Here is a 20,810-nt window from a genome sequence, read left to right on the forward strand (position 1 = left end):
AAGTAAATAAAGTAAAATGAAATAAAATAATAGAAGAAATAAATAATAGGAAATATGAAATTAAAGGAGTACGGTACCAAAGATGAAAGAAGACCTAGTGACCTACATGTATAATAAGATGGAGATGCAGATGCTACCTATATTTTTCGTATAATTTGATCATTTATCCTCAGTTAGTAGGCTATATCAGATTATTGAATAAAGGGTTGGAACTGCCAGCAATTTACTGAGCCTTCACCCTTACGATAAAATGGAACATACCAACAAATTCTAGTGGTACCGCACTAAAATGAGACTACACGGCTACACCATGCAGACATAAGTAAGTACACGCCAAAGAAACATAATAGTAACTCGATAACAGCTTTATTGTAAACATTCCAATTCCCAACATTTCTATAATTATCGAACGATATATGATTGGTAAAAAAATTATGCTGAGTACTTTAAACTTATAATCTGCTGGTCACAGATGAAGACTCGTAAGCTCTTTTTTGTTGTCACGCCAACTTGATTTTAAGATTTTCGGCTAACTTATCCATGAATTCGAAGGTATTCAAATAGTCGCCTCGAGTTACGCTAGAATATAGAAATACAAAATCAATAAACCATTCCATTCTATCGCACAAAAAATTAACGAAAATTACCCATTCATTCCCTTGATGCAAATGGCCAAATCTTTGGTCATGAAACCAGCTTCGATAGTCTCAACGCATACGCTTTCTAATGCGCTACAGAATCGTTTCAAAGGCTCGTTGTTGTCCAACTTTGCACGATGCTCCAGTCCACGCGTCCAGGCGAAAATGGAAGCTGATTTAATATAATAACCATTATTGGTATAAGAAAATTGAAAAACGTATTTGCCTGCGATGCGGGCGAGAACACAGTAACTAACCAATAGGATTTGTGGATGTCTCTTTTCCTTGCTGATGCATTCTGTAGTGGCGGGTCACTGTTCCATGAGCAGCTTCAGCTTCAACAGTTTTCCCATCTGGGCAAATGAGGACGGAAGTCATCATCCCCAAAGATCCATACCCTTGAGCAACTGAGTCTGACTGGACATCACCATCGTAGTTCTTGCATGCCCAAACAAACCCACCTTCCGATTTCATAGCATATGCAACCATATCATCAATCAAACGATGCTCATACCAAATCTTCTTGGCTTCGTACAACGGCTTGTACTCTCTGCGCACACGAAGTTAGTCAATTTTTATGTAATCGTACGTATAAAATATGTAGACTTACGCATCGTAGATTTCTTGGAAAATATCTTTGAAGCGACCATCGTACTTTTTCAAGATAGTATTTTTGGTGCTGAGATAGAGAGGATATTCTCGCTGCAGAGCGTATTGCAACGAAGAATGAGCAAAATCCCTTTCATCAAAATGAAATAAATTAGTCCTGGCCTTTGAATTCGAATTTGCACCAAACAATTACCTAATGGAATCGTCAGTATTGTACATTCCAATAGCAACTCCAGCACCCTTGAAGTCATTGACGATATGCACAATGCTTGTGGATCCATCAGCAGCAGTCCATTTCATTTCCAATTGGCCTGCTCCAGGGATTAAAAAATCAGTTGCTCTATACTGTTAAATCAAATTGAACCATCAGTATCAACTTTCGTAATGTCACATGACAAATTATAAGCTACTTGGTCGGCGTGAGCGTGGCGACCAATGATGATCGGAGCAGTCCATCCAGTTACCAACCGAGGAATGTTTTTGCAAATAATGGGTTCTCGAAAAACAGTTCCACCAAGAATGTTTCTTAGTGTACCATTCGGAGACTTCCACATTTTCTTTAAATGGAATTCTAAAAAAATTAATAAATAGAAAATAAATAAATAAAAATAAATAAATAAATTATAAATAAATAAAAAATGACACAAAATTAAATCAAATTTAAAATATAAACTTGGTTAATTTACCTTCAACTCGTTTCTCATCAGGTGTAATGGTGGCACATTTAATACCAACGTTGTATTTCTTTACTGCTTCCGCGCAATCAATGGTTACCTGGTCATCGGTGGCATCGCGGTTTTCCATGCCAAGATCAAAACTAAAAAATATAGTACATTCATCATTGAGTAAATTCACAATATTATTTGAACGGCACTAGAATTACGTGTGGAGTTCGACATCCAAGAAAGGTAGAATGAGTTTATCCTTGATGATGTCCCAAATGACACGAGTCATTTCATCTCCGAGGATGTCAACAACAGGACCGGCTGTTCAAAAACGTTCAAAAATTATTGCAGTAATTGATTCATTGACATGATAAGCAAATTCTGTAATACACTTTGTTACAAATGAATAGACATCCAGTAAATTTACGGTTGGTTTTCTCTAGCTTAATCAATGACAATTTGACCTAGTGGCTTATAAAATCCGTACGCTTCTTTACTGACCAGTCAAGTTTTGACATCGAGTTTTCAGCTTCTTTTGGGAAGCAAATACAGATCGCCGAAGATAAAGTGATAACATGTATTAACTGTAGTAACCACGGCTACGACCGTCGGCTATCGCTATTGCTGGGAATAATTTCGATATGTGAAAATAATGTCCACAAACCAGTGACAGCGTCAAGTTTTTGAATTCCGACAATAACTTTCGAAGATCCTTCAAATCGAAACTTAAATGCTTCTAAAAACTTTCAAATCTAAAGGAATTTCAGATGCAGCCATTTGTAATAAAACCTCTGACATGTAGATCGTAGGCTGGACGCCACCCCTCGAAGGAATTCACTTCCTTGGAAACAAACAAGGCAAACCATCTTCAATTTTATTTGCTAACAAATGGTCATCACATGACAGTCATGACACAAAGAATATAGACCATGTTCTCGATGACACAACGATTTAAATGACAACTTCAAAAGGGTTCCAGTTTCAACTTACCGGAGATTTTGGCCATTTTGACAGCAAAGGATTTATAATCTAAGAGAGGCAATGGAATACAGCAACTGCACACACCCGACGATAACAGAGAACTGAGAAGCAACTTGCTTAAGGGTTATAAGGAAGACATTGGCCTTAACCGGTCCATCTGTTGACACACTTTTTTGTAAGGGCATATAACGTCAACAGCCGCCACGTAATTTGGGTCACTATTCAACGACATCTATCCATTACCAGAACAAGTTTTCATTTTATGATTTTGTATAAAAAGTAGAAAAAAGTTTTGAAAAAAATTAAAACCAATTTAAATGCACAACAAAAATGTAAAGTTTTAGAAGAAAATTTCGATATTTATTCGTACAAATTATAATATACACGTAAGCATTCTTGAGGCCAACCAACCAAAATATTTTCACTTCGAATATTGAATTACTGAATTGGTTAGCTACTATTGCGGCTCCCCTGACAGAACACAAATTGCAGTTTGAATTAAGGGCCAAGAATACGGTGCTCATTACAAATCAACCACATTTGTTTCCATTTCAACGCCAACTTCTCGCCGTCTTCAGGACTCTCCGGAATATGCCCCTTGAATTCAAATGATGTTTGTTCGTCGTTTCCCGTTTGGTTTAACACCAACTCGACTTTTCCCAATTTTTTTTTAATTTCTGCGAATGTTTGGAGGCCAGAAGCAGTAGCGCATTCCACAGCATGGCCAAGATAATGCTTCACCTGTCGACTCCAATTCTCGGAGATCCGACGAGAAGAACATCGGGCGGCTGATGAGGATGTAAAACAACGACGGTAAACGATCACCAAAAAAATGATAAAATAAAATAAATAGATTACCTTCAAGATGATTGGCGTCAGCATATTTACACCAGTTTATAATTGCATCAAAAAGGACAGAGCAAGCTAGTTCCCCAACTGACTCCAAATCACTTTCCAAGAGTTCTTCACTCAGGGACTAATCATATAAGAAAATAATTGCATGCTGGTCACTAACAATAGTAAATTAAGCATTATTGAATTTTGTTTTACCGTCACGGATTTTTCTATCAAAGAGTGTATGATTCTCGGGTTTACACTCATTGTAGATCCTCCTAATGAGTTGTTCATAAGACAATGATGCAGGTACAGAGATTTAACCGCCAACGGAACAGCAGCTGAAAAGCTGAAATTAAACAAAAACATGTTGATCACGAAGCTGAGGAGTGAGGAAATTACCAAAATCCATACTTGCTGCTGAAGACGTGAGTTATTCCGTTCATCACATGGCGAATGATCAAGCGAAACTGGTAATAAGCTGTGTTCCACTGGATGAATAATTTTTTCTGCTCTTGCGTCGATGAACACTCTACAAACGCCAGCATACGTCGTGCGGCTGTACAAAAACGACTAGTTCTGGAAACAGCAAAATCCACTGACGATGTATTATAATCGTCCAACGTCAAATTATTCATTTGTCTTATTACCCTTCTTCTGCTAGCAAAGCAAAGCTTGCAAAATGCTGTAATAGAGCCCAGTAAACGAAAGGCTCAAATTTTACTTGGTTAGCAAGCAAATAAACACCAAAATGCAGCAATCGCTCTTCTTCTCCGTTATGACTCATGGATTTCTGGCAAACTGAATATAATCTTTGTCGCTCGCTGTCTAAAGCCTAAATATGAATAGCAATTCATGATTATATAGAAAGAAAAATATCAAAATATCAAAATAATTTACTCGAAAAAGTAAGACAGAAGGATCCATTTCATTACTATTAGCCGCAATAGTTGCGCGGACGGCTGCAATCGTTTGGCTTTTGCCATAAGCAGAATGCCGAGTACGTACATCAGTATGATCTTTCAAATAGCGCAACACGTCCATAGGTCCAATGTCATATTCTTCTTTCATATCTGAAATATTAAATATTAAATGCTTATGAAAATTATAAATTAAAGAAAACAGTGTTTTACCCAAAAGTGAGTAAGTCTTAGGCACATCAAGGTAAATGAGGCAATGAGCACTACTTTCTTGAGTAGCACCTCCAAATGATGTTTTTACTATAATATCCCAGGTTACTTGGCGAGTAAATTTGTCGTCGATATGGTACCAATGATTTTGCTGGCTATCCCAAACGTAGATCCAATAGTGACCGCCATCTGACTGTCCAGCATGGACCATCACCGCATGCAACTGATATGGGCGGCAGATATGCATTTTGCGACTGCGAATATGTTCTAATTGATAATTTAATTGCTGGGATTGGTGACGATGTTCATTCATCTTTGTTTGAATTTCAGTTTCCCATGTAAGATTTAAAGACCGCAAAAGGTCAAAATTAACAGAGGTTTCTCCTACCGTCTCTTGATAGTTTTCATATAATTTTTTAAGTTGTGGCACGTCCTGGTGTAGAATCGCTAGTGACCGTAATTGCTTTGTAAGTCCCTTTTTTGTGGAAGAAAGATTTTTAAGAACTCTATCGAGTTGTAATACTTGCTCAGAGTTTTCAGACAAAAAACGATCCATAAAAACTAGGGATGGGAATGTCATTTGATGATTGGATTTAATTAATTCTGTCGGATTGGTCCCGCTTACCAGCCGACACAAATCAATTAAAAATACTGGTGGAAGATTGCTAAAACATAGTTGCTTGGGATGTTCAAGTGGCAAACTGGAATGTAAAGTGTGAGCTGAATCAATCCTTAATGAACTGGAATGACTTTTGAGAGACTGTTCCAATAAATCCAACAGGGTAGCATCTTCATTTACTTGTAAAGTATATTGCATGAATTCTTGATGCTGGATGCTTGATGATTCCATTGAATTTGTTGGGATACATGATCCAATGAATAATTGTTCAATTACATGTGGGTTGATCTCTCTTATTCTGTTAAGTACCACTCCAAGAAATTCACAGGCATCTTGTTGACCCAGACCTTGCCCCAGTAATTTTCCAATGGAATTCACTGCTCTTGATGGATCAATCAGTTTTTCATCGGAGAATGTGATTGAGACAAAAAGTTCCTGAAGACCAACTAAAACATCCATTGACGGGATTGGCACAGTAGTCTGAGGAGGCACAAACTGTAAAATCAATTGTCGAAAGGCAGGAATGTGGTATAAAATTTGAACTGCAACATTGAACCAACAAGTGGAACCTAAATTTATGAGACCAACTGGTAGGTTTTCAGTATTGATTTTAGATGATGTAGGCACCGATGGTCGAGGAAAGTAACGAGAGACGTGAGGCCCAGACTCGCCAGACAAACTCGCCATGCCTTGCTTCGCCATATTGTCGATGATTCGTAACAAGAATGAATTTTTGCTGTCGTCCACTTCCATTGAACTAAATGTTTAGCGAATATTATACGATTTTAACACAACAAGTGAGCAGTCGACTCTTATCATCCCAGCCCCATTTTTTTTAAACCGGGAAATTTAAACAGTCGCGGGATACGCCATCTAGTTTCAAGAATCAAAGTCATAATTTAATGTTTTATTTTAACAAATTTTTGCCTACGAAACGACGATTGCAAACTTTGATTTTTGTTACGATAAAACGACAATACCGTAACATCATTAAGAAGATTTTTAATTGAATAAATATTGAATAAATCGAACTTTCAGCCATTGATTTATCTCAATTGATTTATCATCAATCGACCAAAGTCAAAGACTTGCTAAGTACGTTGATAATGCACTTGATAAAAAAAAAAACATTTTTATATAGGATTTAATTTTGACGGCATGTATTAACTTCATACCAATATTCAAGGCCAGTTGTACAATCGGTAAACGGGGAAGGGTTGAAAGGGAGGTTGTTGAAAAAGTTGCAGCCATGTAGAGTAAGGATTTTTGCCCTTTGTTAATCCAATCGGTAACATTTAATACTCACTGGCACGAAGAAAGAACTCTTGGAATTGATTATAAATGACCCAGGTCAACATAACTTCCATAGAGAATTCTATTTAGAATTAAAGAAAGCAACGAACTAAGCTAATAGTCCACAACATTGGATATAGCGCAAGTGAACTGATGATTATGGTAGTAAATAACCTTGAAATCAAATATGAACCAACCCCCAACCCGCCGCACAACGTAGAGTAATCAAATAGTTTTATTCGGTCGGGAGCACGTAACGGACGTAGGGCACTTCAACGTCTTCATCTTCAAGGTTATTACAGCATAACTCGAAGACGAGTGCTTTGACATGAGGCTCCAGTCTCTTCTTCGACACACGCTTGACAACCTCTGACATGGGGAGATCCATACGTTCGCTTCGTTTAGCTTGCGGCATAAAGAACGAATAAAGCATGCAAACACCCTGTGAAAGCATGGTGATTTTCAGCTTGTGTTCGCTTTCGAAGTAATCAATAAATTGCCGGAGCGTCTTTTCACCCTCCACTTCAAAACGATCCCACAAGGTCCATTCCTTGTCGTAATACTTTAATCAAATACAAACAAAAAATTTTTTAGTTAACGAATCGATTAAAATATTTTCCAACAATACCGTTTGCTTGGGAGCAGCGATTGGTTCAGAAAAGCCAAAGAACGGAAGAGCCAAGTTGATAAACCCGTTCTTAAATGCCTCAGGATTGGTATGACCCTGTACCAACTTCAAAAGTTCGATGCAGACCAAGCCTGAAACGACGGAGGTAGTAGTAGCAATGGCTGGAATAATCTTTCCAGCAATAAGTTTGCTCTTGTGGCGATCGGCCGGTGCGATATCATAATTCTCTGCCCGCAAGTTAGAAGAGGCTACGATGAAATCCATATGAAAGTTGGTGTCGTCATCCTTTTCAAATTCGAGGGGGAGAATGCGCAAGCCGGACAGAGAGTCCACAGATGGCAACTCCGTCTGCAGCTGGGTAAGTCTGTCTTCATCAAGCATGCCTGGGTTGTTGGCGGCAGCAGCAGCTTCCGCATCCGAAACAGCAATTCTGACTCCTGAACGTGGTACGAATTCCGGTACGACACACGATTCCACCATTTTAGTAATAGCCTATATTCGAGTCCGAGGGGATAAAAACAACTGTAAATCAAATTATGTTTTAACTAAAAAAAGTGAACTCACCTGTACATCGCGCGACTGTGGGATGTTGTAAATTTTAGCTTTTAGATTAGCAGCCGCAACCACATAATCCAAATGGACGGGGTTAGTGATATCGAATTCCAATGGATGAGGACAGCGTTTAGGTCCCGACCAAAACGGTTGACCTGTCAAAACAAAAAATTATATACAAAGTAAATTACACTTTATCAATAGATTTTACCAGAAGAAGTAAGTTGCTCGGGTGGAAAATTAAACAATAATTGCTTGATCTGATTGTGATATTGTTCCTGCCAATGGAGGCGAGCCCATTGAACACACTGCTCAAAATTCTTCGGACGTTCCTCAACTAAGCTGCGGTGGACGGCCTCGACTATCTCGAGTGGTTGAGATCCTGTTAGCTTTAGTGTTCTCTCCATGAATTTAGAATCAACTAAATATTGAGCAGCGCTCTCTGCTGATTGCCGGAACAACCCTTCGAACATATCCCGAGCCCATTGCAGTGTGTGTTCAATGGCATTAGGAAAATTCTTCAGCGTACAGATAGGAATTGATTTTTCCGGAGGATCCTATAAGTTTAAGAAGAAAGTTGATTAATTACAATAAACCAGAAAACTAGCATAAAAGAAAAAATAAATAATAAGCTATATTACTTGAGACGAACTATATGACTCCGTTAGATGGGGGATAACAACTTGAACGTTTCCTTTGGTACCCAGAGTTCCAGATTCGAGCAAGGGCTTGTGGTAATAGACGCAGCGCCTATCCATGTAGATACGGGCATCCACGTTGTCGAGGGCATTAGCAACGCCATCCAATTTCGAAAAAAAATCGTCATCAAAGAACTGCTCCGTTTCGGGACCGACGCGATTCTCGAAGGCTGTAACGTTGGCCTGAGGGTTCATCACCTTCACGGCAGCGGCCGCCGAACTGGATTTGGGTTTCTGTACGTCATGCGACCGGAAAAGAAACTGCCTGTTCAGATTGGACTTTTCAATCAAGTCCATGTCTGTTACGAAGACTTGGCCCCCTTCACCAGCACCAACTCCAATCATGGCAAAATTTTTGAGAAGCTAACAAATAGAATATATTTTTTAATTAATAAAATCTACAGAAAATTTATTACAAAAACTTTGATAATTACCTCACAACCGATAGCTCCAGCTCCCACAATGAAGTAACGTAGGGATCCAAGCTTTTTCTGGAATTCATTGCCAAACACTGCCACCTGAAAATGTAAAAAAATAAAATGCATAACTGATGAAAAACAAAAATAAATATTTCAATACCTGTCCATCATATCTGGATCCAGTAAGCTTACAGTTTTCTTCGGTCAACGAATCTTGGTTATCTGGCAGACACTCGGTGGCATCGAAGTATAGCCATTGAACAATGGGAGAAAACTTTTCGCTACACGCCTTCATAACTTCTTGAGCGACAACCCCGCCGAGAGTGGCGTTTAAGGGGTTCAAATCTCCTTGACATACATGGGAGAAGGTGGCCAGTAACTTTTCGTCAACTTCTTCAACTTTAGATGAGCCACTTAGACCGCTGTTTAACTCTTTAGCTAAATCCACAAACTGTTGACTGTCTTTACGGCTCCAAGGAGTTGGCAATCGTCCCTCCTTCTTGACGTAGGCGTCCAATGTCCTGAATGCTAGATGGATTTGGGGAGGCCGATCAAATTTGCCGAAATCTGTCATCACGAATTCTGGTTCTTCGAGAGCGTCAGCCAACGGTTTGAAGTGGATTTGCTTAGGCATTTTCACTTGGGTAACCACTCCTCCACGTACATAGTCGCTGAAAGCGCTCGTGTCACCAATGCTAAAGGTGTATGGTCCAAGTACTTTGATCTTCTTGGGTTCGCAACCATTCAGCTCAACCATGCCCTGTACCTCAGAGAAGGTAACACAGTCGCCATCTTCCAATCCGTGCCGGGTCTCATCCAAGCAAGTAACAACACTTGCTTCTTCTTTAGACACTCCAGCAATCATAGCAGAAACGGGATTTTCTCCAGTAGTATCGATGATGGTGAAATCTTCCCCAAAGTCACAGAAGACTTGGGCAAACAGACCTTGTGTTTTAGAGACGATGAGAGCATTGCCGAAGCTACGAACGATCTCAGAAACCCGAAGTTGCTCTTCAAGACTTGAATTAGTTAAAACTACAACTCGGTATTTCTTCAAGAATTCTTTGTTCAACTCTCCTGTATAAGTTTCTACTGGGACATACTGGTTGAGTTCGGCCAGGCTCTTGTGAGAAACTTCAGCTCTGTTCTTTCCCAGATCTGCTTCCGATACATAAAACTGGGAAGAAAGGTCAGAGGCTTTGCAAATTGAGTTGTCATGAAGGGTGACGGACTTCACACCTCCCAAGATGATATTCTTAGCAATTTCCACTCCAAGGCCTCCAAGACCGGAAATCAGGACATCAGAAGTTGCCATCCTCTGCATAGCTTCATGGCCCAATACGTAAAGTTGTCTGGAATAAAGACCCTCATCGATGGTGTGGATGTTGCCATTTCCTGCCATTTTCGGTTGCTGCTGAACTTCTTTTAAATGGTGATTGCTACCGTTACTGCTGTTCCCGTTATTTTCTTCCAACTTCCTTTTCTTTGCAGCAGGACTGGGAGACGAGGGTGACGGATCCACCTCAGCAGTGGACATCTAAAAATTAAACTCAATACCTTGGGCAACACGAGCGTCACAATGGGTGCTAACAAACCAGTTTTCTTACTTTAATATAAAAAAAATTACGGTAAGTTTCAAACTCCGAACGATTGGAATACTCACTTAGACTATTCCAACGAAGGGAGAATTATGAACAATTACGACAAAATGCCGGCGAATTTGCACACCAGGATTGGAACGAAAGATAGCCAAACTGAAAGAATGACGAGCAAGAGAGCAACAGAAAGTCAGTCAGTAATTACCAGTACTTTCTATGAACTCGAAAGTGCTGCGTGCTGCCACCTTTCTCCCACCGATGACTCGACGTAGATATGGGGAAATGGCGGGTATCAGCTGATGCAAGTAAGTCCTTGTACCGGCAATTCCCTATTCCTACTAAAATCCAAAGTAAAAATGTCTGTAATCAACGAGTAAGGTGGCGCAATAGTCGACTTTTTTATTAGCCGATTATTAAATAGAGTGATGATGATGACAAAGAAAGTACGCGTAATAATAGTTACATTTCCCGCCGACAATTTGATCGCTGAATTAAAGAGCATCTGGCAACTTGAGCGTTATAGCTTACAGTTTTACACGTGCTTGGATTGAAAATTCGGCTGCTTAAAAATACTGTAAAATCTGCATTTTTTAAAATAAAATATAACAATAGGATCTAATCAGGTATAATTGAATATTATTAAAATAGCTTACTAAAATAAAAACTCAAACCAAAATTTTCTTGAAGATTCATTAAGCCTCCACGAAGATTTGACAAATATGAAGAAACTCTCAACCAAAAAAACGAAGACTGCTTCTTCTTCAAGAAAAAGCAACACAAACGATAGTTCTGACTCAACAAATATGGCAGAGAAAAAATTGTCATTTGTCAGTCATTTGCTTTCAGCCAAAAGTGTCTATGATTCCTTAAAAAATGGACAGACCAAACCAACTTCGAAAAGATCAAAACTTAAAAAAAAAACTTCACGAAAGAACAAAACATCATCCAAATTAAATGTAGACAACAGTTCAACCATTAATCAAAGTGTGTCGGTGACTGGCATTGGTGCCTTAAAACTTAAATTAAAGGAGAGCAACATTTCTGATGAAGATAATTCATTCCAATCCTCTCCCAATGAGGATGATTCTTTTTTAACAGCAGAAAAAGAAGGTATTGAAGAAACCTTTGCTATGGATGAGGAATCAAGTTCTTTGCAAGCAGTCTACCAAACTCTGGATACATTTGATTTCCTTCTAATTAATCCCAATGAAGTTCTAGCATTCATCCCATTTCAGACATGTTTTTACTTCAAAGGACGTCTTAGTTTGACATGTCTTAGTGGGATTGCCGAGATGCAAGGCTTTTCTATTGAGCAGAATTTAAGTAAAACATACCATGTTTTTTCTCCTAGAGGATACAGTCTGCAGTGCATCCGTTCAGTCGGAAAAAGCAATACGTCTTTTAATGCAAGCCGCGCTCACGCTCTCTTGAAGTCTGCTGGGTTGACGTGTGAAGAAAATCTTTTGAAGAAAAAGAGCTCTGAAAATGTCTTGCTTATTTTGCGTTCCCTTAACTTTGGAATGATTGATTACATCAGCCGTATTTTCCCCATCAACATCCTCAAGAAAGAAGAGTGCGTTCCTCCAGAATCTAATTATTGGAGAGATGAAAATCGCAACCTATTTGGCAAACTTTGTAACCAACTTGACACGAGTATTGTTCTACGCGGAAGCATTTTCAGCGCCAGATTCTATTTACAACCAGATGTCTGGGCAGAGTATGCACAACAATTAATGGATAAATATCAAAAAAAGGAAACTGTTAGAGTAATGTTGCTCGGTGGAAAAGGAGTGGGGAAATCAACTCTACTTCGTTACTTGCTTAATCAACTCATCCAAAAGTGTGGAACCGTTTTGGTGGTGGACTTTGATCCTGGCCAGCCAGAGTTTTTTCCTGCGGGATGCGTAACAGCATCTTTAGTCTCTGAACCGTTGCTTGGTCCAAATTTTACCCACATTCAACAGCCACTTTTCTCATACTTTGTCGGGGATGCAGATATTATCGGTTGTCCGGAACGCTATGTTCGGTCATGCCGGCAACTTCTTATCGACTGCAAGCTTAAATTTGCCTTGGAAAACGTTCCAACACTAATCAATACCATGGGATTCACTAGCGGTATTGGTCTGGATGTAACTTTAGACTTGATTCGTCTTACCCAGCCACACCAACTTCTTCAAATTAGCAGCCGCTCACTTCGTCGCAATTTCCCTTCAATGCTCGAACGTGATTATGTTGCTCAACACCAACGCGGCTGGCTAACCGATGCTGCTGAGTGGTCAGAAAAATTACCCAATTACGAGCTACAAGCAATCTATTCATCGGCGGAACTATCGGAGAAAAGTTTAGAAGAATGGGGTTTTCGTGCATCGGAATTGCGGCAAATTGGACTAATGTCCTATTTCAGCCAACTATCTAACAGCGCTCATTGGTCGTTAATGGATTCTGTACCCTACTGCATTTCATGGTAATAATGATTTCCCAATCAATATTATTGTATTCAAGAATAATTGTGTCAATTAAAATTTCTATTTCAAGGCAAGATTTGGCCGTTTGCATCTGCCATGAATCTGTTCCACCTGCTTTGACAATGGCCGCTCTCAACGCTTCGCTTGTTGCTCTTTGCATTTTGGACAACGATGCCGCTGCTTCTGTTCCATATTACCAGGCTGCTGACGGAAAATACCCCAAAATTTTGCGAGAGTTACCTTTGATGCCTTGTCTGGGCTACGGTATTATTAGAGGAATCGACCTTACAAGAGGCCGTGTCTACTTGATCAGCCCAGAACCAGCGGAGCGACTTGCACATGTCAATTGTTTAGTGATGGGAGGAGTACGAGTTCCAGAAAGTCTACTACTCGATGCACCTTTATCGGTCAACCAAGATGAAGAATGTGTCACGAAACTACGAGTCCCATACGGGACTTTTGGTCCTTCTGTTGCTCAGCCAGCATGTCGACCCTACCGCAAGTACAATCCCGTCTTTACTTTGCGCAATGTTGTGTAATATGTGTGATGGTTAAGTAAAACTAGAAGTTGTGTGGCGATGAAAATAATTTTTTTTTTATTTGATTTGATCATAAGTTAGAAATAACAGCCACTTTTATTTATATAGAAGTGCTATTCGCGCTATTATTAGAATGAATTGATTTTCAACCCAAGAATAACAGGGTCAGCACATGAAAATGAACTTATAAATATTAATGTAGATTCACGGTCAGCAGCCGCAAGAAGAAGTTTCCTTTCTAGCAATTACACCGTTGCTTTCTTCGATTGTTCGTTTACTAAGCTTTAGGGACGGCCCAAAAATGTCGGTCGTTTGGAAGCGGTTATACTTCATCATTATTTCGATCAGGAACCTAATTTTGAATGTAGGGCAGTAATTGAGAGCAGTTTGTAATAGACATTACTCTTTCGACTCACCGCATGCAGTCACCAACCATCAGGTCATCTTTTGCTGATGTTTCTGTCCAACCAATGAAGCTGTGCTCCCGACAAAGAGTTTCAATCTCCCTAATTTGGATCTTCTAAATTATTAATTATTATTTGCATTAGAACGGATTCTCACCATTGATCCACCTCCCTTTGCCGCAAATCACACTGTAAAATAGATGCGTTTAGTTAAATATCTGCTTAAATTGGACTGCACCAGAAACAACTTACTTTGTTGGCTAATAACATACACGGAACCTGGTAGTAAAACAGACATTTAATTTAATTTTAAAAATACGGTGGTCATGTAGTTATTGTTTATTATGTCAGTTAAATTTATTTATTAAAATAAATTTAACATAGACAACCAAATAGAAAAGGTAATACACAAAAAGCAGGAAAGGTAAAATAGAAAAAAACAAAAATAGCAAAACAGTAACATACCGGCGCACCATCTTCCAAGACACATTTAGAGTCGACATCTTTTTTCCACTTTACTGCGTTTTCAAATGAGTTTCGACTTGTCAAATCGAACATAATGATACAGCCTTGAGCTTCTGAAAGTGAAGGTTTTTAATACAACACAATTTATAGACTTACAAATAAACGAAACCTTTGTAATATACACGTGTCATCCATGTAAATCTTTCCTGGCCTGTGAAACAAATGTTTGTTGAATTTATTGTTGAATTAAAGAAAAGGGAATAATATTACCTGCAATATCCCAAAGTTGCAACTTGATGGTCTGGTTTTCTGACCATCTGACAATTTTCAAAGCAAAATCTACGCCTATCGTAGCTTTATAATCCCCGCGAAAGGCATTTTGAACATACCGGCGAATAAATGAAGTTTTCCCCACTCCGGGGTCGCCGATTATAATCACTTTGAACAATTTCTCAGTCGCTCTGTTATATTCTAATTTTTTAAAGTTCATAATTAGTGAAATGTAGAAATCTTTATAATTTTAGAGGTTAGAGCGTCGAACTCGAATCAAATTCATTGCGTGGGAAAATCTGCAGGTCACCATGGAAACTGTAGCTACAGACGATGTTTACTTTAGTCGGCACGTGAAAACTGAAAACCGATTTGTAACTATAATTTAAGGACTTCTTAAAAACATATCTTCTAATCGGTATTACATGGATCTACGTGAACTATTCCTCAGTTGTCGATCCGGAAATTTGAAAAAAATTAAGTATACTTTCGATGGATACTTCTAAAACGGTATCAAGCCAGCTTCAACAAATACTTGTTACAGGTACCTAGTAGAACAGAAGGAAGTTGATCTAAATGTTCGAGACAGATGGGATAGCACGCCGCTGTAAGTTGAATTATTTCAAATCCACTTAAATAATCTAAGGTAATCCCTTTAATTTGAAAACAAGGTACTATGCATGTTTATGTGGTCATGTTGAGCTAGCAGAATATCTATTAGATAATGGAGCACTATGTGAAGCACAAACATTTGATGGAGAACGCATCCTCTATGGTGCATTGACAAATGAAATACGGAACAAGTTGAGGAACTACAAAGTCCTTTCATCCCGAGTTGTAGTTCGTGATGAGTATGAAGAGTTTTTGAGGAAGTAAGATGACAGAAACTTAAAATACTCTACCACTTAATGAGATCTGTTACTATTTTTTTTTTATTAAGATTGCTTGATCTGGGAGAGCTTAGTGACTTCACCTTCAACATTCAAGGGGAATCAATTGCTATTCACCGTTTTATTTTAGCTGCTAGATCCCCATATTTCTGGGAAGCTTTCAAGGGAAAATGGAGTTCTAAAAGAACAGTCAAGCTTCAAAATAAATTGGTATGTAGATTTTACAGCAAGCAACATTACATTGTGTGATTAACTCTAATTGCACATTAAATGTAATTAATAGGTTGATCTGACTGCTTTCAAATCAATTATTCAATACTTGTATAGTGGACGCCTTAATACTCTCCTAGACGAAGTAGACGAATGCATGCGTTTAGCTATGCAGTGTCGTCTTCCATCTTTAAAGGATCGTTTAGAAGAAGCCAGAAAGCGGTCAATAGCATTCGGTAAATTACCTATTAGTTAAATTGTGTGACTTTTAAATTCACCTGTTAAAAGTTTCCGATCGGGCGGTTTAGCAGCCGTTATTTGCGCCATCTTCTATCTGTATGAAAGTGAAAGCACAGAACTCGCAGACATATTGTCAATGAGTTCGTAAGCGACCCTATTCATAAGCCGATTAACTCTACCTGGCTGCATGAGACGTGCCGTCGTTCTATGTTATTTCATTCTGTTCTTTTATAGAAAAAATTCCTTGTTGGACTCTTCATTGTTTCACGTTAGCTTTGCCATACAAGTGCTGCAATAGCGTTCTCATGTTGAGAGTAAGAACTAAGAAGCAAAGCCATAGAAACGCCGCTATGTTTTATATAGTTTTAAAAGCATCTTTAAGCTTAAAATTGAACATGTTAAAATACGAGGGTTTATCGGTGCAAATAATAATATATTTTATTAGCCGAGACCAAACCGGGAACAAAGATCAAAGTCCTCACACTTGAGTCGAAAGAATTTCTAGAAGAGGTGCAACGTGATTTGAGTCAGTTGGCCAAGCAAGCGATGCCATCTGAACTAAATGTAAAACATTCATTTACTGAAAGTCCTTCACCACTACTCAATCTGGTTGACGTTTGCTTCGTCGTTGATGATCATCAATTCCTATGCCATAAAGTCAGTACTTCAAGTGTTGAGTATTAGGAGTTCGTATGTTTTCTAATGTATTGAAGGAATTGAATTTCATTGCAGGCTGCTTTTGTTGGGCGGAGCGAGTACTTCAGAGCTTTGTTTCGGGATCATTTTCGAGAGACTTCGCGCACTGACGTTTGCGACAAAGCGATCAAACAAACAGAGGGGATGGAAGGAAGGTCAGAAATAGACCTTATGACCCTACGTGATGTAACACCAGAGGTAAAGTGTTTTGCAAAACACACCATGTTATAGGAATAAAAAAACAAAATGAAGGTAAAAAATTTTAAGCCATATTATTTACGTAACAGGTGTTTGCGCAAGTGGTCTCATACGTCTACTCTAACTGTGTTCAGGTATTATCATACTTTAAAATTTTATAATATAAGTAAAAAAACACCGGGATTGTACCAGCTCTCCGCCGAAACTGTCTACGAACTACTCAACATTGGCGAGTTATATTTGATGCCGGGCTTGAAGAAACTCTGCGCAAATTTTTTGATAAGCGCAATCGATTCTGAAAGTGTCATCAGCCTTATAAAAGTATCTCGGACTTTCAATCTACCTCGAATCGAAGTCTTCTGTTATGAATTCATAGCCAAGAATGTCAAGGAAGTAAGTTTGTTTCCGTTCCTTACCATTTATGGCATTTACGCTATCTAAGAAAATTTCCTTTACAGATAGTGGACTCAGAACATTTTCATCAACTTATTATTGACGATGCCTATGGAGTAAAAGGCCGTCAAGAGATGGATTCAATTGCGATCATCGATGATGTGCGTTATCACATTGATTTGTTGCATCAAAACTCGCATGAAGCACACGAAAAACATAAGATGATTGATCGGCTGTTAACAAATTTAAATCTAGAAGCATAAAATGGGTTTTCTCTTTAATGTTAATTTAACTTGTTAATTTAACTGATGGTTTTCGAAAGACTTAACTTACAGTTCAATTAAATTTCAACACATATATAGCAATTAAACATTAATTGGGTGCAATTAGGGAAAACATCATTTTTACATTCAGCTGAACAATGGCATGTGCTCATGGAAAATAAAACAAATAATATAATCGACTTCTTTGATAGCTTTTGGTTCATACCGTATGATAAATTTAATGAAAAAAAATCTCAATAGCTCAAGTTAACTTAGGATGGCGACCAGAACCTGATGAGGATGAATTTTGAGGATACTTTAGGGATGTGCCTGAGGCTGAATATCTAACGGCTGCTTCCACATCCGTCATAAACGACTGACTATTATGAATTAGGGTTCCTCCAAGAACGATCCGAATACCGGTATTGGCTCGACAGAACTGATGCACGGCGAACGACTCTTCGTGAGTCACTCCGCCTACCATGAAGATGATAACATCTTGGATTCTATTCCCGAATTCAGGAATTAATAACACGTTAATATTTCATAAGGAGAATTTCAAGTAAGTACAACCTTCCAGCAGTAGATTCGCCTCCAGCAGCAGGAAAGGCGTCTTCGGATAAACGTCCTTTAACTATATTGTCCATTATGTCTTTCAAGACAGGTGAGTGTTGAGTGAATACATTTTCGACACCCTTTAAACCCTTTAAACAATCAAATTGATTAGCAACTACTAAAAATAAAACGCGATAACGTACAAATTGCCATACCTTAAAAATTTTTTCAGTGATTTTGGTTACATCCTTTGTAGTAAGAAAACTCGAACTGACAGTTTCACCGGAATTGCTGTAGCGAAGCATGTCGTCCACAGACTATTTTATAAAGAATTTTTTCAAGCCGATGTTAAATTTAAAATTACCATTGCATAATATGAGAAAAAAATATTACGTCAATTAATCGGTCAGGTGTTCCTCGACGTCGAAGCAATTCTACAAGGCCTAAAATATCCTTATTTGGGTGCTTATTATATCTAAATCAGCAAAAAAATCGAGTGAGTAATATGGACAATACCCCCTCCCTCTAGTTATATACCGAATAGCATAAAGAAACACAAGACGGGAAGCATCAATATCTCGGATTTGATCAGTAGCCAATAAGCGACGAATTTTTGTGAGTGACTGCGAGTGTTCCTCTTGACAAGAGAGTTCTTGTTCGGCTTCCGAAATTTCTAAAAGATTATGTTGGGTCACCACGCGCGAAAGTTCGCCTACTAAAGTCACGTGCTTCGTGACTGCTCCTGACATTTTCTAAATTCAAATACAAATAAAATAAATAAATAAGTAAAAAGTTTTGCGTTTCAATACAACCTTGAATTGAGGATAGTTTTCCACAAACGCTTTCATATCAGCTATGCTTTCCACTTTTTGATGACTTTTAGCTTTTGCTTGGAATTCGTCCATCAATGACTTAATAGTCTGGCCAATATCTCCAAAGTTCAGGTACATGTTCTACCATATAAAAAAAAGTCGTTTTTTTTAGTAACAGTAGAAATCACAAACATGAAATGTGATTTTGACAAGAATAATTCTCACATTTGCATAAAATTCATCCTGTTCTGCAGAGAGTAAGACTTCGCTCATGTCTTTTGGCGCACCAGGAACACCAACTAAACTAACTCTGTTGTTTTTTATCGTCAATAATTCGTGCACCATAGCTTGATATGTCCACTGGATAAAAATCAATTTGACTGTGATTAGACATTAATAGATTACACTTCCCTCTTTATTCTTGGCAGACCTGATTAAGCAAGGGTGTAATTGGATCACATCGTCGATCCAAAATTAATAAGAGCGGCACGCTTTCTCCTCTTTGGAAATGAAACAAAGAAGACTCTTTTAACACTGTGTCCTAAACAAGTGAATATTAAAAGAGTAATTATCAATGAACGAAGAAATTAAAAGAAAAAAAAAACTAGTTTTACTTACACGTATGCTTTCAGCAAGACGGCGAGCCAGAGGAGAGAAGTGCTGGTATCGGATGATTGGATTTTTCTTCAAGCTTAATAACACACTTAAAACACCTTGAACAGACCTCTGTAAGCTATTGGGGTTCCACTCCATTCCTGCAAGATTTTTTTGTGTAATTAAGTATCAATTGTTGTCTAAAATAAAGAATTAAAAATGTGCCTACCATGTATAGGTTTCTCCAAATTCAATGAAAATAAGTGAGGTCCAATAGCAAAAAAATCAGCATAAAATTCTTGAATTTCTCTGACAACTTCCTGTTCATCTGATTCTGCCAAAACTTTAATAGCTGCCTTGGAAATTATCCCACTAAAATCTAGAATTTTGAGAGAGAATATTGATATATGAGAGAGCACAGTTTGTAAATTCACATTGTGGAAATCAATTTTAGCAGATTTTAACAGATTTATAATTACATATGTAGTAGACTCCATATCGTGGAGACTTCAATTCAGTTGCCAGGAGTTGCACATTCTCCTGAGAAGGTCTTAAGAAGACAACACATTTCAGATGTTTCATTATTGGTCCGTGTCCAGATTTGTCGATTTGCTCAAAGAGGTAAACCTCTTTTTGTAATATTTCTGACTGTGCATACGCAACGCTCACAACTCCAATCTGTGAAATTGAAACTTCATGAAGTAGAACTGTTTCATATACTGAATCTAGTATGTTTACCGTTTCTCTGTCCATTAATAATACTTTCATTCCCGGACCACTATCCTGTATCATTTTACTGATGTACATGCGCACAGCTAACAATACATTCATTTTAAAATTGAAATCTTGAAGCGATATCAAATCTCGAAAGTTAGAATTGATCACAACAAAAAATGTACACTGAAAACCAACCAAGTGACAGTCAGTTCCTTTTATACGAGAAGTCGAGAATGTCAATTCTTATTCAGTTATTCTCATCAGAGACACAACCGTACGACGCCTAGTGGCGGACAACAGAAGTAGTAATTACTTAATAATAAATTCGAATACGTGTTAAAGACGGGAATTAAAGATAAAAATATGTACTTCCGATCCAAGAAGATTAAATTTTAAATAAAAAAAAAACGTATATTTTGTATTAAAATATTGAAT

The 20,810-nt window shown here is 38.2% G+C and overlaps 7 protein-coding genes across 13 annotated transcripts; 2 read left to right on the top strand and 5 right to left on the bottom strand.

Annotated features, from left to right (window-relative positions):
• Nucleotides 1–350: 350 nt before the first annotated feature.
• On the bottom strand, nucleotides 351–3,071 carry LOC124203209 (isocitrate dehydrogenase [NADP] cytoplasmic-like). The gene is made up of 9 exons (XM_046599907.1): nucleotides 2,903–3,071; nucleotides 2,131–2,233; nucleotides 1,934–2,064; nucleotides 1,658–1,818; nucleotides 1,441–1,592; nucleotides 1,249–1,377; nucleotides 896–1,188; nucleotides 648–810; nucleotides 351–579 (listed from the first exon to the last, which is right to left on the bottom strand). Exons 1-9 carry the CDS (start codon nucleotides 2,916–2,918, stop codon nucleotides 501–503), a joined length of 1,227 nt encoding a protein of 408 aa, XP_046455863.1. The 5' UTR covers nucleotides 2,919–3,071; the 3' UTR covers nucleotides 351–500.
• Nucleotides 3,072–3,226: 155 nt separating this feature from the next.
• Nucleotides 3,227–6,324, bottom strand: LOC124207205. Its single transcript, XM_046604557.1, has 7 exons — nucleotides 4,861–6,324; nucleotides 4,628–4,800; nucleotides 4,378–4,562; nucleotides 4,142–4,306; nucleotides 3,944–4,076; nucleotides 3,752–3,869; nucleotides 3,227–3,681 (listed from the first exon to the last, which is right to left on the bottom strand). The coding sequence occupies exons 1-7, from the start codon at nucleotides 6,227–6,229 to the stop codon at nucleotides 3,392–3,394; spliced, it is 2,433 nt and encodes an 810-aa protein (XP_046460513.1). The 5' UTR covers nucleotides 6,230–6,324; the 3' UTR covers nucleotides 3,227–3,391.
• Nucleotides 6,325–6,619: 295 nt separating this feature from the next.
• On the bottom strand, nucleotides 6,620–11,023 carry LOC124207177 (ubiquitin-like modifier-activating enzyme 1). Of its 6 annotated transcripts, none has more exons than XM_046604526.1 (8): nucleotides 10,876–11,023; nucleotides 9,227–10,623; nucleotides 9,082–9,165; nucleotides 8,591–9,010; nucleotides 8,161–8,506; nucleotides 7,962–8,104; nucleotides 7,398–7,889; nucleotides 6,620–7,331 (listed from the first exon to the last, which is right to left on the bottom strand). In XM_046604526.1, exons 2-8 carry the CDS (start codon nucleotides 10,601–10,603, stop codon nucleotides 7,005–7,007), a joined length of 3,189 nt encoding a protein of 1,062 aa, XP_046460482.1. In that variant the 5' UTR covers nucleotides 10,604–10,623; nucleotides 10,876–11,023; the 3' UTR covers nucleotides 6,620–7,004. The 6 variants fall into 6 exon arrangements, with proteins under 6 accessions (XP_046460482.1, XP_046460467.1, XP_046460491.1 ...); XM_046604511.1 differs by having other exon boundaries at nucleotides 10,870–11,023; XM_046604535.1 differs by having other exon boundaries at nucleotides 9,227–10,603; nucleotides 10,870–11,000.
• An 86-nt stretch (nucleotides 11,024–11,109) lies between these two features.
• LOC124207209 (polynucleotide 5'-hydroxyl-kinase nol9-like) lies at nucleotides 11,110–13,714 on the top strand. The gene is made up of 3 exons (XM_046604569.1): nucleotides 11,110–11,287; nucleotides 11,352–13,128; nucleotides 13,200–13,714. The coding sequence occupies exons 2-3, from the start codon at nucleotides 11,384–11,386 to the stop codon at nucleotides 13,666–13,668; spliced, it is 2,214 nt and encodes a 737-aa protein (XP_046460525.1). The 5' UTR covers nucleotides 11,110–11,287; nucleotides 11,352–11,383; the 3' UTR covers nucleotides 13,669–13,714.
• A 19-nt stretch (nucleotides 13,715–13,733) lies between these two features.
• LOC124207274 (ras-related protein Rab-7L1-like) lies at nucleotides 13,734–16,307 on the bottom strand. Of its 2 annotated transcripts, none has more exons than XM_046604660.1 (8): nucleotides 16,186–16,307; nucleotides 14,808–15,008; nucleotides 14,707–14,748; nucleotides 14,538–14,650; nucleotides 14,325–14,351; nucleotides 14,230–14,261; nucleotides 14,085–14,144; nucleotides 13,734–14,020 (listed from the first exon to the last, which is right to left on the bottom strand). In XM_046604660.1, the coding sequence occupies exons 1-8, from the start codon at nucleotides 16,232–16,234 to the stop codon at nucleotides 13,879–13,881; spliced, it is 666 nt and encodes a 221-aa protein (XP_046460616.1). In that variant the 5' UTR covers nucleotides 16,235–16,307; the 3' UTR covers nucleotides 13,734–13,878. The 2 variants fall into 2 exon arrangements, with proteins under 2 accessions (XP_046460616.1, XP_046460607.1); XM_046604651.1 differs by having other exon boundaries at nucleotides 14,085–14,174.
• Nucleotides 15,134–17,897, top strand: LOC124207241 (ankyrin repeat and BTB/POZ domain-containing protein 1-like). Its single transcript, XM_046604617.1, has 10 exons — nucleotides 15,134–15,288; nucleotides 15,352–15,414; nucleotides 15,479–15,679; nucleotides 15,748–15,907; nucleotides 15,981–16,143; nucleotides 16,593–16,804; nucleotides 16,880–17,041; nucleotides 17,131–17,175; nucleotides 17,234–17,434; nucleotides 17,500–17,897. Exons 1-10 carry the CDS (start codon nucleotides 15,233–15,235, stop codon nucleotides 17,695–17,697), a joined length of 1,461 nt encoding a protein of 486 aa, XP_046460573.1. The 5' UTR covers nucleotides 15,134–15,232; the 3' UTR covers nucleotides 17,698–17,897.
• LOC124207228 (vacuolar protein sorting-associated protein 45-like) lies at nucleotides 17,775–20,665 on the bottom strand. The gene is made up of 12 exons (XM_046604590.1): nucleotides 20,397–20,665; nucleotides 20,138–20,336; nucleotides 19,888–20,037; nucleotides 19,683–19,819; nucleotides 19,495–19,605; nucleotides 19,290–19,424; nucleotides 19,065–19,205; nucleotides 18,790–19,004; nucleotides 18,646–18,727; nucleotides 18,468–18,569; nucleotides 18,271–18,401; nucleotides 17,775–18,203 (listed from the first exon to the last, which is right to left on the bottom strand). Exons 1-12 carry the CDS (start codon nucleotides 20,487–20,489, stop codon nucleotides 17,960–17,962), a joined length of 1,740 nt encoding a protein of 579 aa, XP_046460546.1. The 5' UTR covers nucleotides 20,490–20,665; the 3' UTR covers nucleotides 17,775–17,959.
• Between the last annotated feature and the right edge of the window lie 145 nt (nucleotides 20,666–20,810).

The sequence above is a fragment of the Daphnia pulex genome, chromosome 2 (genome assembly GCF_021134715.1).
Source record: "Daphnia pulex isolate KAP4 chromosome 2, ASM2113471v1".
NCBI lineage: Eukaryota > Metazoa > Arthropoda > Branchiopoda > Diplostraca > Daphniidae > Daphnia > Daphnia pulex.

Bases quoted from the DNA above. Each gene is read 5' to 3' on its own strand.
- LOC124207205 (XM_046604557.1), bottom strand. From the start codon at position 6,229: ATGGAAGTGGACGACAGCAAAAATTCATTCTTGTTACGAATCATCGAC. The intron at 4,077-4,141 runs GTATGGATTTTG...GTTTAATTTCAG, and splicing joins ACTCACGTCTTCAGCAGCAA to CTTTTCAGCTGCTGTTCCGT. The intron at 3,870-3,943 runs GTAAAACAAAAT...TTATATGATTAG, and splicing joins TGATAGAAAAATCCGTGACG to TCCCTGAGTGAAGAACTCTT.
- LOC124207228 (XM_046604590.1), bottom strand. From the start codon at position 20,489: ATGAATGTATTGTTAGCTGTGCGCATGTACATCAGTAAAATGATACAG. The intron at 19,206-19,289 runs GTGAGAATTATT...TTTATATGGTAG, and splicing joins AGGATGAATTTTATGCAAAT to AACATGTACCTGAACTTTGG. The intron at 18,402-18,467 runs GTATGGCAATTT...GATTGTTTAAAG, and splicing joins TCACTGAAAAAATTTTTAAG to GGTTTAAAGGGTGTCGAAAA.
- LOC124207274 (XM_046604651.1), bottom strand. From the start codon at position 16,234: ATGGCGCAAATAACGGCTGCTAAACCGCCCGATCGGAAACTTTTAACA. The intron at 14,749-14,807 runs GTAATATTATTC...TTTGTTTCACAG, and splicing joins GCAACTTTGGGATATTGCAG to GCCAGGAAAGATTTACATGG. The intron at 14,262-14,324 runs GTAAGTTGTTTC...TCTATTTTACAG, and splicing joins GTATGTTATTAGCCAACAAA to TGTGATTTGCGGCAAAGGGA.
- LOC124207177 (XM_046604526.1), bottom strand. From the start codon at position 10,603: ATGTCCACTGCTGAGGTGGATCCGTCACCCTCGTCTCCCAGTCCTGCT. The intron at 9,011-9,081 runs GTAATTATCAAA...TCTATTTGTTAG, and splicing joins CTGGAGCTATCGGTTGTGAG to CTTCTCAAAAATTTTGCCAT. The intron at 7,890-7,961 runs GTGAGTTCACTT...ACTCGAATATAG, and splicing joins CACAGTCGCGCGATGTACAG to GCTATTACTAAAATGGTGGA.
- LOC124207241 (XM_046604617.1), top strand. From the start codon at position 15,233: ATGGATCTACGTGAACTATTCCTCAGTTGTCGATCCGGAAATTTGAAA. The intron at 16,144-16,592 runs GTAAATTACCTA...ATATTTTATTAG, and splicing joins AAAGCGGTCAATAGCATTCG to CCGAGACCAAACCGGGAACA. The intron at 16,805-16,879 runs GTCAGTACTTCA...ATTTCATTGCAG, and splicing joins ATCAATTCCTATGCCATAAA to GCTGCTTTTGTTGGGCGGAG.
- LOC124203209 (XM_046599907.1), bottom strand. The intron at 1,378-1,440 runs GTAATTGTTTGG...TTTTGATGAAAG, and splicing joins AATACTGACGATTCCATTAG to GGATTTTGCTCATTCTTCGT. The intron at 1,189-1,248 runs GTAAGTCTACAT...TCGTGTGCGCAG, and splicing joins TTCCAAGAAATCTACGATGC to AGAGTACAAGCCGTTGTACG.
- LOC124207209 (XM_046604569.1), top strand. From the start codon at position 11,384: ATGAAGAAACTCTCAACCAAAAAAACGAAGACTGCTTCTTCTTCAAGA. The intron at 13,129-13,199 runs GTAATAATGATT...TTCTATTTCAAG, and splicing joins GTACCCTACTGCATTTCATG to GCAAGATTTGGCCGTTTGCA.